General features: G+C 41.4%; 1 protein-coding gene across 1 annotated transcript in view; it reads left to right on the top strand.

Moving 5' to 3' along the window:
- Window positions 1-12,302: 12,302 nt before the first annotated feature.
- Window positions 12,303-16,373, top strand: part of LOC134371870 (zinc finger protein 432-like) — a 44,283-nt gene continuing 40,212 nt past the window's right edge. Inside the window, 2 exon segments of the mRNA XM_063088779.1 lie at window positions 12,303-12,372; window positions 13,908-14,111. Of these exon segments, the coding sequence (XP_062944849.1) occupies window positions 14,097-14,111 (15 nt within the window). The 5' untranslated portion in view covers window positions 12,303-12,372; window positions 13,908-14,096.

Raw genomic sequence — 16,373 nt, 5'->3', positions numbered from 1 at the left:
CTGGGATAAGATGGAACCCCACCCAAAATTTGGTTTATTGAGACTGATGATGTCATATACTGAAGTGTTGTGAACAGTGTCCATTAAATGATAGGCTTTCTCCGTAGAGCAGGACAGACTTTCCAAGCTGGTTCAAAAATGGCATGAGAGCAGAGAAAGGGGACTGTGTTGGTGTTTTGTTGTGGTTAAGGAGCGGGGTTAGGGTGAGGATGCCCTAACCCCATTCCTGCTAGTGCCAAATAAGGGTGCACTCAGGCTTTACCAACTTGCCCAGATGGGCAGAATAGGGAAAGGGAGTGCACAGGCTTAAAAGATGTCAGTAGTCAACATCAGAAAATGGAGCCAGGTTCTTTAGTACAACATTGAATGTTTACTCTTACAACTCCTGACTTCTTGCTTGAGAAAGAAAGCAATTTTCTTCATGCTGGTAACTTACTACATTGCTTTTTTTTTTTTTTTTTTTTGCTATGCACATATGTCCTACTGCACAGTATGGTAAAAATGGTCATGAAACATTGTTAGGCAAATTGCCTACGGTACCTAGTTTAATGAAAATTGTATGGAAATGTTTATTAGTAAATATGATTAAAGAATTTTACTAGAGCATTTTTCCAAAGGCTATAAAAACGTCAATATCAGATTATGACATTAAGCATTATGTTACATCTTATATGATATAACATCTTGTTATGTTACATTCATTCTAAGTGTGGTATAATTTGTTTCTGATGTTATATAAATTTTTTCTTGCACATTATAAACCAGGTTACATGTTCCGTATATATGTGTATATACACAGACACGTATACGTGTGTGTGTGTGTGTGTGTGTGTGTGTGTATCTTTCCTGTGTTGTTCCTATAAGAAATTTAGGGGATACATAAGTCACGGGGTTGGTTTGAGACTTCTGACCTGAAAATGCACATAAGGCAATGACAGGAACCAAGTAGGTGCTTTGTAAATAGGAAGAGAGTTCCTTTAAGTGTTTAGTTCAATAAAAGAAAATCTCAAGGCAAAAACAGGTTAAAAGACTCATCCAATCATATCTCAGTATGTGGCTGAAATGGGACTTGAATCCGTGTTGTCTGGCTGCAAAGATGAATCTCTTAACATGATGCTATGCTATTTCCTTCAGCAACTCAGCATCTGTACTTTTTTTTCCACAATTGGGGAAATTGTTTTATTTTCTGTGATTTACCTTCATATGTAATTGTGGTTGTGATAAGTATTTTGTCTATACATTTATAGGCCAGTATCACTTATGAATAAATACTTAATAAGATGTAGATATACTGGTTACCACATAATCCCACCAGAAAGATTATCTAATGTGAAGATTGAGGCAAGAATGGTTCACTACCATGGTGGGACAGGACACATTTCTCTAAGCCAGGAGCAGGAGTAAAATGATATGAACCACTGAAATAATTACACAGTATTGTGGTGAGCCAAGCTGTAGATCCTGAAGCATGAGTAAGAAATAAAACATTTTAGGGTAGAGACTAAATTACTAATGATTTCAGTTATATAATTAGTCTAGGGATGACACTGGAATTTAAACAGTTTTTGTTTATATTTGGTGTCTGGTCAGTATGGGGGCTGAACCCTTTACCTTGTTATAACACCATGCTCTAACCAACTGAGCTAACCAGTTAGCCTGGATTTCCAACAGTTTTATTGAGATATATTTTACATACTCTAAAGTTTTTTCATTTTAAGTATACAGTTACATGATTTTTAGTACATTTACAGGGTTGTGTAATCATCCCCACAATCTCCTCTTACGGAATTTTTTCCAGCTCTCCAAAAATATTTTAATGGAAAAAATTTACATGATGTATATGAACATGGAAATTGCTGAAGTATCTTTTTTCCCACTTCTGTACTTTGTATAAAATCCACATTGGTGACATTAATTTTCCCTAAAATGCTCCTCTAAACTTGAAAAGGTTATTCTCAACATAGCCTGCAGCCTATAGGTGTTTTCTATTCAGATACAATTCTTGTCTCCATTACGCACATTAAATGACCACCATTACAGAAAAGACACGTTCTAGCCATTTTCACTCAGACACACATGATTTCTGTACACAGTTAGATCTCTGTATTCCATTTTTTGTTATGTATGGAAGTTTTATAGCAATGACTATTATCTTCAAAATAGCACTAGGAACTACTTTGTGGCAGGCGAATCAGTTAAAACAACAGATAAATTTAATATTAGATTAAATGCTACACAGCTAAAACATCAACAGTGACCATCAGTGAAGATTACATTAGGTTATATTAGCAGCAATCAGGGATTCCTGTGGTGTGTACAATCTCTCCACAGAGCTAATCCATGTCTCAGAAATTGCTCCTCCAACCTGTGTCTTTGCCACTGGAGTAGTTTTATACTCCAGAGAAATTCCTTGTTTAGATGTAAGCACTTATATAAAATTTACATGTTCCTCAACCATTAGAGGGGTTTGTATTCTTTATCCAGGCAAAGCACAGGCTGGATGCCCTAAAGTCACAGCTCATGAGCAGAAAGGGGCTGACAGTGGGAAACACCCAGTGACTACTGAGGTGCTGTTCATCAAGAACCGGTGGGGATTATTCATAAGAGCCACACAAACTTGAAAGATGCAGAAGGTGGTGTAAAAATAGACAAAGGTGCTCACCAGGAGAAGGATGGTTTTGGTAGCTCTGAACTCAGGGAGGATCTGGAGGAGAAGTTTGTGAATAGGTTGGACCCACTGCTCGTGCATTTACAGGATGAAAACCACAGAGCTGCTGTCCCAGAGCATGAGCCCCAAACACAAAACATCAGGCAGTAACAGCAATGCTGCATACAGTGGCTCTGAGCTTTTATCACAACTAGTACCAGAACAGAGGGGACAATGTACCTGGGAACTTTCACTTTAAGCCCTGCCCACCCAGAGTTCCTGGGACTGATCATAATGGCCTAGAAGACACTCAAGATATATTAATGCTGCGTATATATATTTCATTTTTGTGCTATTACAGATACAATATCAGATATACACTGAAACTACATAAAAGGAGGACAAACCTAAAAATGAAGAAAATGGTTAAATTTGGAAATCAAAATGGTATCAGTGTGGGATAATTAATGGGCATTTTACTTTATTTTATTGTTTAAATATTTTATAATTAAATGTGTTTCTATGTGTATTAGATTTCTTTTGTACCTGTAACAAATTTCCATGAATTTAGCAGCTTAAAACAACACCCATTTATTTTCTCCCAGGTTGATAGGTCAGAATGCTGAAATCAAGCTGTCGGCTATCCTAGGCTCTTAACTGTAGCCTCTAGGAGAGAATTGATTCCAAGCTGATTCATGTTGTTTGCAGAATTTATTTCCTTTTCCAATATCCACATGGCTCACTTCATCCTTGAAAGCCAGAATCAGCACATCTAATACCTCTCCTGTTTTGAATCCCTTGCTTCCTTTCTGCTGTATCTCTTTGACCTCTTCTGTTCTTTAATACTCATATGATTATATTGGACCCACCTAGATACTCCAGGACACTCTTCTATTTAGTCAATTTGGGCTGTTATAACAAGTATACCATAAACTGGGTGGCTTAAACAACAAATATTTATTTCTTGCACTTCTGGAGCCTGGGAAGTCCAGCATCAATGTGCCAGCAGATTCTGGGTCTGTTGAGTGTACCCTTTCTGATTTGCTAATGGGTGTCTTCTTGCATCTTCATGTGGTAGAGAGAGGGAGCGAGATCTCTCCTATGTCACTTCTTATGAAAGCACTAATTCCATTCATGAGGGCTCCACCCTCATGACCTAATTACCTCTCAAAGTTCCCACTTCCTAATACTATCACATTGCTGGTTTGCATTTGAACACAAGAATTTTGGGGACACAAACATTCAGTCTCTAACATCTCCCTATATAAAGTCAGATGATTAAACCTTAATTGCACCTTCAAAATCCCTTTTGCCATGTAATGTAATATAACCAAGGGAGTAACACAGAAGATCTGCATATCTCACTATGAGACCAGTGCATTTTTTGTAATGAAAAATTATTTTTAATTTTTAAAAAATCATATCCACAGAACTACTGCCAGTGGTCCTCTTGGCACGGTTTTGTACAATGGAAACACATTACATACAATTTTCCAATTCTGTTTATGTTTATTCCTCATATAAAACATGCATTACATTTAAAATATACTACAATAAATAATGAAAATTTCATGAAGTCAGTCTAGGGCCATAAAAGTTTTTCAAGACATTAAGTATTGAGAAGGAGTCAGGCCTAGTACCACTTGTCAAAACTGACTGGCTGGTAACCACAAACAGGTCTCCTACCACACCTGCTACCTGGAATTCTGATAGAAGTGAGAAATAGTGGTGGAGTGTTGTTCACTTAACATTCTACCTGTGATCCTGCAGTATATAAAATTTGTTTCCTAGGAGTATTCTACATAAGCAAGATTTTTGCTTTATGGGTTGAATGTGTTAATGATCCATGAGTAAGTTGTGAATCCAATGTAAATGAAGGCATTAATGAATGGAGGTCCAATCTGCCCCTACAATCTCCATCCTCTTAATCTTCATACTGTCCCTCTCTTCACTTCTATTGCCCCCTCCTGACTTCCATCCCACAGTCTCCTTTAGGTCTTTATTTATCCCCTGGATCCAGGACCATCGCCTTCCAATGCCTAGACCTGCACCTGTCCCCTTCCACCTCCACCTGGCCCTTCTAGACTTCCATATCCCACCTCTGTCCTGCACCCTTTGAATTCCAACCCTTTGTCAACCCTGTTCCCTGCACCCTTTTGGGGACCTCAGCCCAACATTCCTCACCTTCCATTGCTTTCATATCCTCCCTCTTAGTTGACCTATATCTACCCTCATTCCAGTCACCACAACCCAATTCCCATGTCCTCTGTGGCTCCTTCAGAATCCCAGTCCTCAAACATTGCATGACATCAGCTCCCCATGAATCCATCCACACCCCATCTGCTTCTTTCCTATGAGTTCTTTAAGTCTAATCAGCCCCACTGTCCTCCCCATGTTACTGAATCACCTGCAACCATTAGGTCTCCCTGTGTTCACTGTCCGCCTGAAACATGGGATAAGACTTGAGTACCTGTATCCTCATATCAAGAGTCATTTACATGTACAGGGAGGACTACAAAAGGTGGTTGTGTTAAAATTATTAATCTCCCTTTTTTGTGTTCATTTTCAATACTGGAAGAAATACAGGATGTTAAAATATGTTGGTTACAGGAAATATTATAACCATTACCCTGGGGCGTTATTTCAAAATTTTCCACAAGTAGCACATTAGGAGGAGCTACATAGGGATGCAAACCATAGGAAACCACAAGATGTTGATCTGGGTCTATGATAGTTACAGTAACGTAACAACACTCAATGAAGCAAGCAATCTCCACAAATCCGGATGGGCTATACACTGAGTTGTATACCCTATACTAGTCACCCAACCCCCGGGTACCACCCATTCAGATGGCAACCCGGATTCTAGGTGACGATAAGACCATTCCCTTAATGCCTTTTCGTCATCTGAAGAAAACCCAGCAGGGTGGTGCAATGCAGGAGTGGGATAATAACATTCCAGCCAGCAGGGGTGTTTGACAAAAGACTGTCCATGTTGATTTGCACAGGAAGACAGCCCTGGGGGGGGGCTTGTGGAACACCAGTTTTTTTTTTATCCTTTATCCCATCCAGTCCATATATCATTACAGTCTGCATATGAATTCCTGGATGAGGCTGAAGTCCTTCTGAAGGTGCTTTTATTCCATACACCAATCTTCCTATGATGTGGGTATGAAAGCAACCAAACCTAGGCTTAGTGGTAAAACAAATGGGTAAAGCAGAGGGTGAGCAGAGTAATTAACAGACCTGTTTACTTTAGGAATCATAGATCCATCTTCCCTATCCATCAATAGGGTATCATTAGTGAAAACACAAAAACCCAGGTCAACCCAAGTCCTAGGCCTTAACATAGGAGGATTAGAATAATATGCCCCCAAAGTTTTTTCCCTTACTGCATTAACCTTACAAGCTAGAAGTATCATCATAGCTAAAAGTAGCACCTCCAGAATCAACTGCCCTCTTGTCCTCTTTACCATCTCCTGAGCATCCGATGTGAATTGTTTGATTTGGCCCTATGTGACCGGGGATGCTCTCCTAGTACTGTGTGCTTTTCTACTCATCGGAGTCAGAGGAATTAGACTTGGGCGCTTTATTCTCTCCGTCACTTTTTGGGTTTCGTTTTATTTTTTCTATGTTGGAATGAAGCAAGCAATCTCCACAAATCCAGATGGGCTATACCCTGAGTTGTATACCATATACTAGTCACCCAACCCCCAGGTACCACCCATTCAGATGGCAACCCGGATTCTAGGTGACAATAAGACCAGTCCCATAACGCCTTTTCATCATCTGAAGAAAACCGAGCAGGGTGGTGCAATGCAGGAGTGGGATAATAACATTCCAGCCAGCGGGGGAGCCTCTCTGAGATCCAGTGTGGGGCGTCTGTATCTCTAGGAAAAACACACACATGCCTTCTACCCCATGTTAATACTGGATTGGGCCCATGTCAGGCATTGGTCTGAGGGTCTCTCCAGATAACGTCAGGCCACACCTGGCATTCTTGAGGATGCAAACATTCAGCGGCAGACAGACCATCTAAACTTACGTTAGAAAATTTAAAACTAACAAGGCATGGTTTAAAATATTATGTGATAATTGGGAGTATGTTTCCCCCTTCTGTATTTTAAGTATTTGAGTTTTCAGTGTGCTATGAGCACATTCAACAATGCCTTGTCCTTGTGGATTGTAAGGAATACATGGGCATAAATCAATATTAAATGAAGAATAAAATGTAGCAAAAGCTTTAGAAGTGTAACCTGGAGCATTATCTGTTTTGATGCACTTGGGCACTCCTAAAATAGTGGAAGCAAATAAACAATGAGCAACAACGTGCTTAGTAGGTTCTCCAGTTCTCACTGGAGCCACAAGAAAGCCGGAAAAGGTGTCAATAGTGACATGAACAAAAGAAAGAGAACCAAAAGAAGAAATATGAGTGACATGCATCTGCTAATATTGTGCAGGCAACAAATCACGAGGGTTAACTCCATAATGGGGAAGTGGGTGATGTAAAGGGCAAGATTTACAAGAACGGATGATCTGGTTAGTGGCCTCTCTGGTAAGGTTAAATTGGCGACGTAAGTGCTTGAGAATTTTGATAATGAAGAGCATGTGAATGTTGGGCAGATTCAAAAGCAGTATAAATCTTATGTGTAATTGAATCTGCAATGGCATTTCCAGATGAAAGAGGACCTGGTAAAGCTGCATGTGCATGGATACGAGTAGCAAAAACAGAGCAAGTGCGGTTATGAATTAAAGTTTGTAAGGAGGAAAAGAATGTAATTCAGGGTCAGAGGTGGAACTTACATGAGCTGTATGTCAATATCCTGGAAAACTAAAATCAAATATTGACTGCCTGAATATAAGTTAAAGGGGCTGTCCTGTAATAAGGAAAAAGCATAAATAATAGCGTGAAGTTCAACGTGCTGTGCAGAGGAGGCTTGAACATATCTAGAAAAATGTTGGTCATCAATAATTACTGCTGCTAGTCCAGTGCTGGAACTGTCGGTAAACATAAGAGAAACATTAGATAAAGGAATTGAAGAAGTATATTTAGGAAGGATGAAGGAAGTATGCTGAAAAATTCTAACAGTTTATTCTGAGGGTAACGGATAGAGATTTAACCAGTAAACTCTGCAAAGGCGTCTTGCCAAGCAATGATAGAGCTCATTAACCATTGAAACTGCTGTGATGAGAAAGGAATAACAATATAATAAGGGTCAATTCCAAACAACTGTTGCAAACGATGCCGCCCATTGATAATGAGAGCAGTAAGAAACAGATAATAAAGAGTTAAGATACGAGTCTGATGAGATTGTAAAAAAAAAAAAAAAAAAGCCACTCCAATGGGCCTTGTTTCTGCCATATTAACGCAGTGGGGATAATAGGTGTGGGAAATAGGATAAGAAATATGGGTAAAGATGGGTTTATATGAAAAACCTGTGCTTTGTGAATAGCTTATTCTACTTTCTGCACTGCATGGATTGCTGCAGGAGTCAAACTTCTGCAGCAGGAGAATTGGGTGATGAATCACCCTTTAAGATGTCAAATAAAGGCTGAAGATACACAGTTGTAAGTCGGTGGGAAGGCTGAAGCCAGTTAATGGAAGATATATGCCTGAGGATATTGGCATCGTAAAGGCTCCAGAACATTAGAAATATATTTTTGACATAATGTAGGACTATTAGCCATAACTTGTGGCAATACCTTCCACTGATATCTTTTCATGGGGGCTTGAAAATTAAAAGAGGGTACGTTAAAAGCAAACCATTCACAATCTGAAGGAGACAAGGGGATGGAAAAGAAACAGTCCTGCAGGTCCAGGGCTATTAAATAAAACAAAGCTGGGATGGCTATAGGAGATGGAAGGCCAGGTTGTAAAATGCCCATGGGTTTCATAACTGCATTAATAGCTCGGAGGTCTTGCAAAAGTCTCCACAAGCCAGATTTTTTCTTAATGACAAAAATAGGGGTATTCCAAGGACTATTAGAGGGCTCAATATGGCCCTTTTGAAGTTGATCTTGAACAAAATTTTCACACAAGCAAGCAATTTCTCCTGAGTAAGGGGCCACTGATCCACCCATACAGATGTATCTGAGATCCAAAAAAATTGAATCAGTGGTGGCAGGAGATATCAGGGCCCCCATTATAAAGGTGTAGAGGAATGGTGCAGAATTTCATTGGGACTCAATAGTAAATCTCCTATTTGCTGCAAGACATCATGTCCCCACAAATTAATAGGTATAGAAGAAAGCACATGGGTATGAAAAGTCCTGGAATGGCCTTCATTTTCAGTCCAAGTGAGGAAAGAGCTACTCTGCCCAGGTGCACTTGAATGGCCAATCCCTTGGAGCTCAGTCATGGCTGGCTGCAAAGGCCAAGATGCAGGCCAATATGTTCAGGATATGACAGAAATGTCAGCCGCCATATCTAATAACCTCCAAGAGTTTTCACTGAACAGATAACATTAATTCTAGGCATCCCTTTCCTATTTGTTGTACCCATTAGGCTTTAGCAGATGATCCAAATCCTTGTTCTCCACGTAGGCTATATTGAAGAACCTTACCTGTAATTAAAAGAGGGACCAATACTAGTTGAGCTATTTTCATGTCAAGAGAGACAGTGATGATTCCTTGTCCTGCAGCAGCCATAACTTGTATATTTCCAGTATAATCAGAGTCAATGACTCCAGGAAACACCTGAAGACCTTTTAAAGTAAGGCTGCTCTGTCCCCAGATAATCCCTACACTCCTGAAGGTAAAGGGCCAAATATACCGCTAGGGATAGCTTGTGGCCCCATAGCAGGGGTTAACACAAACCGAGCTGTGGGGCTCAGATCCAGTCCTCCACATTCTCTGGTTGCCCGGGAAGGTCAGCGATGGCTTTTCAGAAGCTGACTGCAGAATTTGGGGAGGATAGATGGACTTGGCAGCTATTGTTTGACAGGGCCAGGCCAGGCCCTGTTTCTCATTTCCCCATTGAGGAAGAGGCCAACCCTCCACTGCGGTTTTGTAATGGCATTCATTAGCCCAGTGGTGTCCCCCCCTCCCCGGCATCTTGGGCAGATATGTGGAGCAGGTGTGGAAGGGGAGTTATCAGGAGTGAAAGCTTGATTAGGACATTGCTTTGTAAAATGATCTCCTTTTCTGCATTTAAAACATGTTTTGGATCTACGCCTTGGATCCTTTATTTTCTTGCTCTCTAAAATATTGCGAGGGCATTATATTTCACAAGGCAGCAGCAAAAGCTACCCCCTGCATATATAAGGACCCAATATCCGCACAGACACGGACATAGAAAGCATCCCCTTCTTACGATAAGGGCGAATAGAAGTCTGGCAAGCCGAATTGGCATTTTCATAAGCCAGCTGCTTGGTCAGCAGCACTCCAGCCTCCCCATCTACCACTAGGCATCCCATGGCCTGTATCTAATGGGACAAGAAATCCTGACATGGCTCATCAAGACCCTGATGGATCTTACTAAATTTTTCCATTTTAGTGCCGGCCATGGGAAGTCTCCTCCAAGCTTGCCGGGCAATGGCATTAATCTGTTGGTAAACATCAGCTTAGAATCCTAACTGTTGTGCCACCATGGAGAAGTCACCCTCATCAGTTAACATATCAAAAGTGAATTCAAGTCCTTTTCTGCGATTGCGCTCAGATTGTTCCTGAGCGTGTTCAGAAAACTGATTTCCACAAAAGCTATTGGCCTCCATTAAGTCAGGCTTTTGCTATATTTTTGCAATCCGCTGGAGGGGGAGAGCTTTGACCGCCATTGTTTCAAATCAGCTCAAAGTAAAGACAGTCGTATCCCCAAAGTGTGCCACTGCGGTTTTTAGCTCCTTCAGAGTTTTAAAACGGAGCAGTTGATACTCCCGCACTGCTTGTCCCTCAGCATTTAAAGACTCAGTAACAGGTTAACATCTGTATCCCTGCAAGCCAACTTCCCCTCACTCCCATGCCATTAGGAGAGCCTTCTACAAAGGAGACATTTGAGGGGCAGAGCGTAGGGTAGGGTATGTCAGAGGCACCACAGGGCCATGGGAACACAGAGAGGATGCCTTGGAAGACCGTTTATGATTTTGATATCAGGACTTCCTCAGATGGTCAAAAGCCAACAAAAATACCCATACAACGGAATACTAAGCAATGAAAAGGAAATAAACTATTGATACATAAAAACTGATATATTTCAAAACAGTTATGTTGTGTGAAAGAAGCCATATAAAAAGAGTACATATTTGTAAGGTAAATGTGGGACGCAGACCTATTCCTCTACTTCTCACACACACCAGAGTTCCTCCTCCCCCCTGGGAAACTACCCCTGGCCAAGGTAGTTTACCCAAGGAAAGGCACGTCTCCTTTAAGACACTTGGAAGACAGTAGGAAGCAGGAGCCCTGAGTAAATGAATCAGCATGTAAATGGAGTTAGAACAATAGAGTTAACTACTCTGGTGCGCAGAGTGGTTAACTTATCTTCTCAGCCAGATCTCCTGTGGGCTCTGAGTGGAGTGTCTACTCATAAGCATGCAAATGACTTACACCTCTCCTCTGATCTGTTCACTATGTAACTGTTATAAGTACACCACAATGGCGCGGATTTCTAGCTGACCAGCAGCCATCAGCACCTCCCATGAGTCTACAAAACAGATGTCTCTACCTATTGCAATATTGGGCGAGTTTCTTTGGAACAGGCGAACACTATAGAATGCCCTTTCACACTTGGGGCTCCCGAGATACAATACCGTACGATCCTATTCATAACATGAAGACCAATCTATAGTGACAAAAGCGGTTCAGTGGCTGTCTAGACTGCGTGTTTTGTAATCGGGTAGGGTGAGAGACATGGTTGGGGTAAGACTGTTAAGATGGTCACAAGGTCCACCTTTTCTGCTCAATTTGTGATCACGCCATCTCCCATACCATCTCACTTTTCCAGACCTTGTTTGCCTCCTAAAGATACTTTCATCTGCCAGTGCGAGCAGTTCGAGTGCGGGCTTCCCAGGAAGCATTTGTTCTGCCTTCGTGACACTGAATTCCCCCGCGATGGCCGTCCCCGCTGTGCTCCTGCCTGACCGCGCAAAGTACTGTAAAGCTACAGCGCCCGGCCCGCTTTCCCCCAGCCCCATGCTTAAGTTTCTACACGGCTTCTACAACATTTTGCATTTAGAAGAGCGATTGAAGTGCCCAGAGGTTATTTTAATTCCTCTCTGAGCTGAGACATCACAGCCGTAATGGCCGCTAATAATGTATGCCGCGTCTTTGTGGTAGGGCTGGGCTCCGGCCTTTAAAAAGTTTAAGCCGTTCACTGTCCCCGGCAACGAGAAGGTGACCATCTTCTTCGGTGCCTTCCTTGTCTGTTAAAAGGACTTTATCCTCACGTCATGTTTTCCTTGTGTGAGCTCCAGCCTCTGATATTTTCCGCCGGGGTTGAGGTGCCTGAAAATGGGACCGTTTCAGAGTCCTCTCGTGGGCCCTTCCGGTGGCCTTTAGCTTGTCACAAACAAAGCTGCCAGAGCGCGAAAGCCGCCCCTTTGCTTCCTGTACGTCAGGCACTCAAAGATGGCCGCCCCCAGAGCGTCGTGGCGGCGCCGGCGCGGACGTATGACCGCATAAGGAAAAGGCGGAAGCTCGTATTCCGTTTTCCATAGAAACGCCGTGGATGTCGTCGGGCGTTTGCGGGAGACGGGGCTGGGCGAGGGGGGAAGAAGTGGAAGAAGTCTAGGAAGGTAAATGCAGCCCTTACGCGGCCGCCACGGGTTCAGGAGAGCGTCAGGTTGGGGTGTGGGCAAGTCCGAGGGACAGGCGGGGGGAAGGGAGCGTCTAACGGCGCCTACCTAGGCTGTTGCTCGGCCAGGCGGTGGGGGTCACGCGGCGGTGGGTGTTTTCTTAGAGCGGAGCATGTAGGAGTCCGTAGTGGGTGTCTGTGGTGGGGTGTCTTTGGGCGTTAATCAGGGGGAGCTCTAGTGGTCAGTGATCAAAGGTCTGAACAGATCAACGACCGAGAGTTCTGAGGTCAGGGGTTGGGGGGTCTTCGCGGGTCACTCTTCCTGTAGGGCGCAGTGATTGAGAACTGGTGGGGTGCTGTTTGTCAGCGAATGCGGCCTCTGGTTCGGGTTCTAGATGAATTTGGGGGCTCAGTGATGAAAAAACCACGAAGGGAGAACTACATACTTGTGTATCTAGCCCAAGTTTTCGTATTAATTTGGTGGGGTGGTGGTCTTTTGTACAGAGACGTGTGAAAGCGGGAGCCCTGGCTGGTCTGTGTGTAGAACTCGAACTTTGGCTCCCGGAACAGACTTGAACGTTAACGTCGCCTAAAAGCTTCAGGTCCAAGTCCCTCCTCCTGATCTCTTTGGCTTCCCACAAAACCCCATCCTCTTGAACCCACAGATATGAAAGTTTTGGGGGAATGAATGATTCAGCAGTTCTAAAATTGTTTTCTATTTAAGAGTTGGTTTTTATCCTTCTTGCATATTTACTGCATATTTCTTATGGATGTTTCGTTTCAGGTCTACATTTTCCCTGTATTTATACTTTTGAATTGTTTTTTAAATTTGTATTTATGTCTCATTTCTTTTCTCAGTTTTTCGGTGTGTTCATTTTTCCTCACATTGAAGTGTGTATATAAATGGGGTATATAAAGACTTTTTTTTTTTTTTTTTTAAAGATGACTGGTAAGGGGATCTTAACCCTTGATTTGGTGTTGTTAGCACCACACTCTCCCAAGTGAGCTAACCGGCCATCCCCATATAGGGATCCGAACCCGTGGCCTTGGCGTTATAAGCACCACACTCTCCTAAGTGAGCCACCAGCCGGCCCTTAAAGACTTTTTTTTTTTTTTTTTTTTTTTTTTGGCGGCTGGCAAGCACGGGGCTCTGAACCCTTGGCCTTGGTGTTACACCACGATGCTCTAACCAACTGGCCAACCTGTAAAGACTTTTAAAGAGGTATGAGGGTAACATAGTTTAGAGGAAAAATTTATAGTTTCTTGCCATCTACGTGGTCTCATTTCGGAAACTGATCTGAGAATTACCTACTGCTGAGGCATGGTGCTGCGCTGATTCTTCTTTGCCACCTCCCCTTCCACATTTGTACTACTTCTACACTTTGTAGAGGAAAGACATTTCTCCCACACATTGAGGGTCTTCTGTTTCATTGGCCCGAGGGAACCAAATAAAGAGACAGAAATATTGGGGGCCATGTGTTAAGGTGAATGTACAGCAAGAGGGAATATACCCATGAAGGTTGTTTTGCTCTTCAGCTCACAGGTCTTGGCTTTCCTGGGAAGAGACAAGAAGTGAATGAAGACAGTTGTTCCAGGACCTAGATTATCACTCCTTGGGACACCCTTTATTGGTGACTGAGATTTCTAACTAGGAATTTAGAACATATCCAGAAGAGGCAAAGACAGAGTATCCCATTTGCTGGCCATTTCCTACAACAGAAGAAAATGATCGATGTCCAGGTGACTTTTATCTGTTTTATTCTCTCCTTTACTCCCTAATGGATTTGTAGAGGCCTGTAAGAAATCATTTCAGTGTTTACAGAGAAGTAAACTTTGAATCTAATTCCAACGTCATAGCAAAGTAGGATCAGGAATATACTGTTCATGTGATTCCTACTAAATGACTAACGTAGAACATAATGTGTGACTGAAGGATCCTCTCGGTTACATTATTTGTCAACTTGCGTCTTATATCTCTGACAGCCAGCTAAACAAGAGAGTCATGCCAAGTTATATGATATGCATTGACTGTGAGGAGAAAGCAGACAGGTTCCTCAAGGGATATCAATATTTCAAGGCACTTAAGTCTCGAGAAAAATTTGATATTTTTCCTAGAGGTGATGAGGTGGACAGTGTTTTGAACAGTAGCCTTCCAATGAAGGCAGAAATTTTCTTACTGCTATTTATTACAAGATCCCTCAGAGACCCCTATGGGAATAAACCAAACTCAGTGGACATGCTATTTCAGGGGACCAAAGCAAGGCCACTCAAAGAACTCAGCCTAGTGTCTGTCTGAGCTTATCTAGGAATAAAACCTAAATGGCCTAAGAAAATGGAAGTATTACTTGGCTTTTACGTGTTCCGAACAGGGGCCTGCACTGGCATTTAAGTACAGATTCAGCATTAAAGAGTTGCAAGGAATTTTGTCTGGTAAGGGCTTGAGTTGTTTGGTGCCACAGTGTTTGCTTTGTAACTTCACCTCATCTCAGAATATACAGAATCCTTCCCCATTTTCAAATCCAATTCTTACTTATTTCTCTTTTATTGCTTTTATTTTTTGTAATTACACAAATTACTCATGCATACATTTTATTTTTATTTATTTATTTATTTATTTTTTAAAGAGCTGGTCTGATCAAGGAAGGCACTTTTATTTATTTATTTTTTTTGTCTTTTTCGTGACCGGCACTCAGCCAGTGAGTGCACCGGCCATTCCTATATAGGATCCGAACCCGCGGCGGGAGCGTCGCTGCGCTCCCAGCGCTGCACTCTCCCGAGTGCACCACGGGTCGGCCCGACATGCATACATTTTAAAGGAAAAAAAATTACAGAGATGAAATACACACAAAAAAGCAAATTTCCTCTTTATAACTTCCTTCCTAGTCCCCTCATAACAACTCTTTTAACAAATGTTTAGTAGTGTATGCTTGCTGTCACTGAACTATGTGTGAATCTACATATGTATGTATATTTACAAATGTATGTTTATGTACAACATAAACACATCTTATGAATTATTTTGCATCAATGGAATCATATTCCAAAAAACATAACCTGTTGGCCACCTTAAATGGTATAGTTTAAGAATCTAAAGGAATAATGACTGCAATTAATTGAAGAATATTAACTATATAAAATTCCATTTGTCTATAGTTATACTTGAAAAAATGAATCTGTGTAAACCATTTAGACGAGTGCCTGCCATTTAGTAAGGTAATTCATACCTTAAATCTTTTCCAATACTTAAAAATATGACATTATCAAATTGCGTAATTTTCATCAATCTGAATGGTTCGATATTCTTTTGCCTTATTTTGCATTTTACTCATCACAAGTGAGGTTGAAATCCTTCTTGTGTATTTGATGGTCACATGGATTTTTTTCTTGTGAAATACCTGTCTTTGTAATCTTTACACTAAAAAACTTTTTTTTCTTACTGATTAGTAAAAGTTGTTTATATATACTATGTATTGATCTTTTATTTTGTCTATTGTTTTTCTTTTAGCTTTGTTCCTGATATCTTTTTCAATGTAGAAATTTAAATTTTTCCTCTCACAAAATTTGTAACTTTTTTTCCCTTTTATGGCTTTTAGCTTGTTACATGAATATATTTCATATTTGCCTCTGTTGTTTTCATAGATTCCTTTGCTTTCTGTTGGGTCTTTAAATAGGAAAAAAGTTATTTTTGAGTGTGAAATTAAGTAGGAACCTAAGTTTTCTTTTTTCCGAATAGACTCGTGTCTCACCTGAAATAATTCAGGATGTGGTAAGATCATCAGCATTGAGAATTTGCATTATCTACCAAGTCTGCTTTCTTCTCTATGTAGTAATTTCTATAATAACGTGGGGATAAACTACCTGATCAGTTTTTGCCTAGGTCTTCTCTGCCTCTATATACCACCCTGCCATGTGATTGGAAGCCATGCTGATACGAGAGTGGGAGTTGAATCGACAAGAGAGTCTCAATTTATTCTCCAGTAGCAGTTGTGGCTAGGCTGCACT

This window comes from Cynocephalus volans, chromosome 3 (genome assembly GCF_027409185.1).
Source record: "Cynocephalus volans isolate mCynVol1 chromosome 3, mCynVol1.pri, whole genome shotgun sequence".
Lineage (NCBI taxonomy): Eukaryota > Metazoa > Chordata > Mammalia > Dermoptera > Cynocephalidae > Cynocephalus > Cynocephalus volans.
Note: the sequence above shows the minus strand (reverse complement) of the source record. Positions and strands in the feature narration are given on the sequence as shown.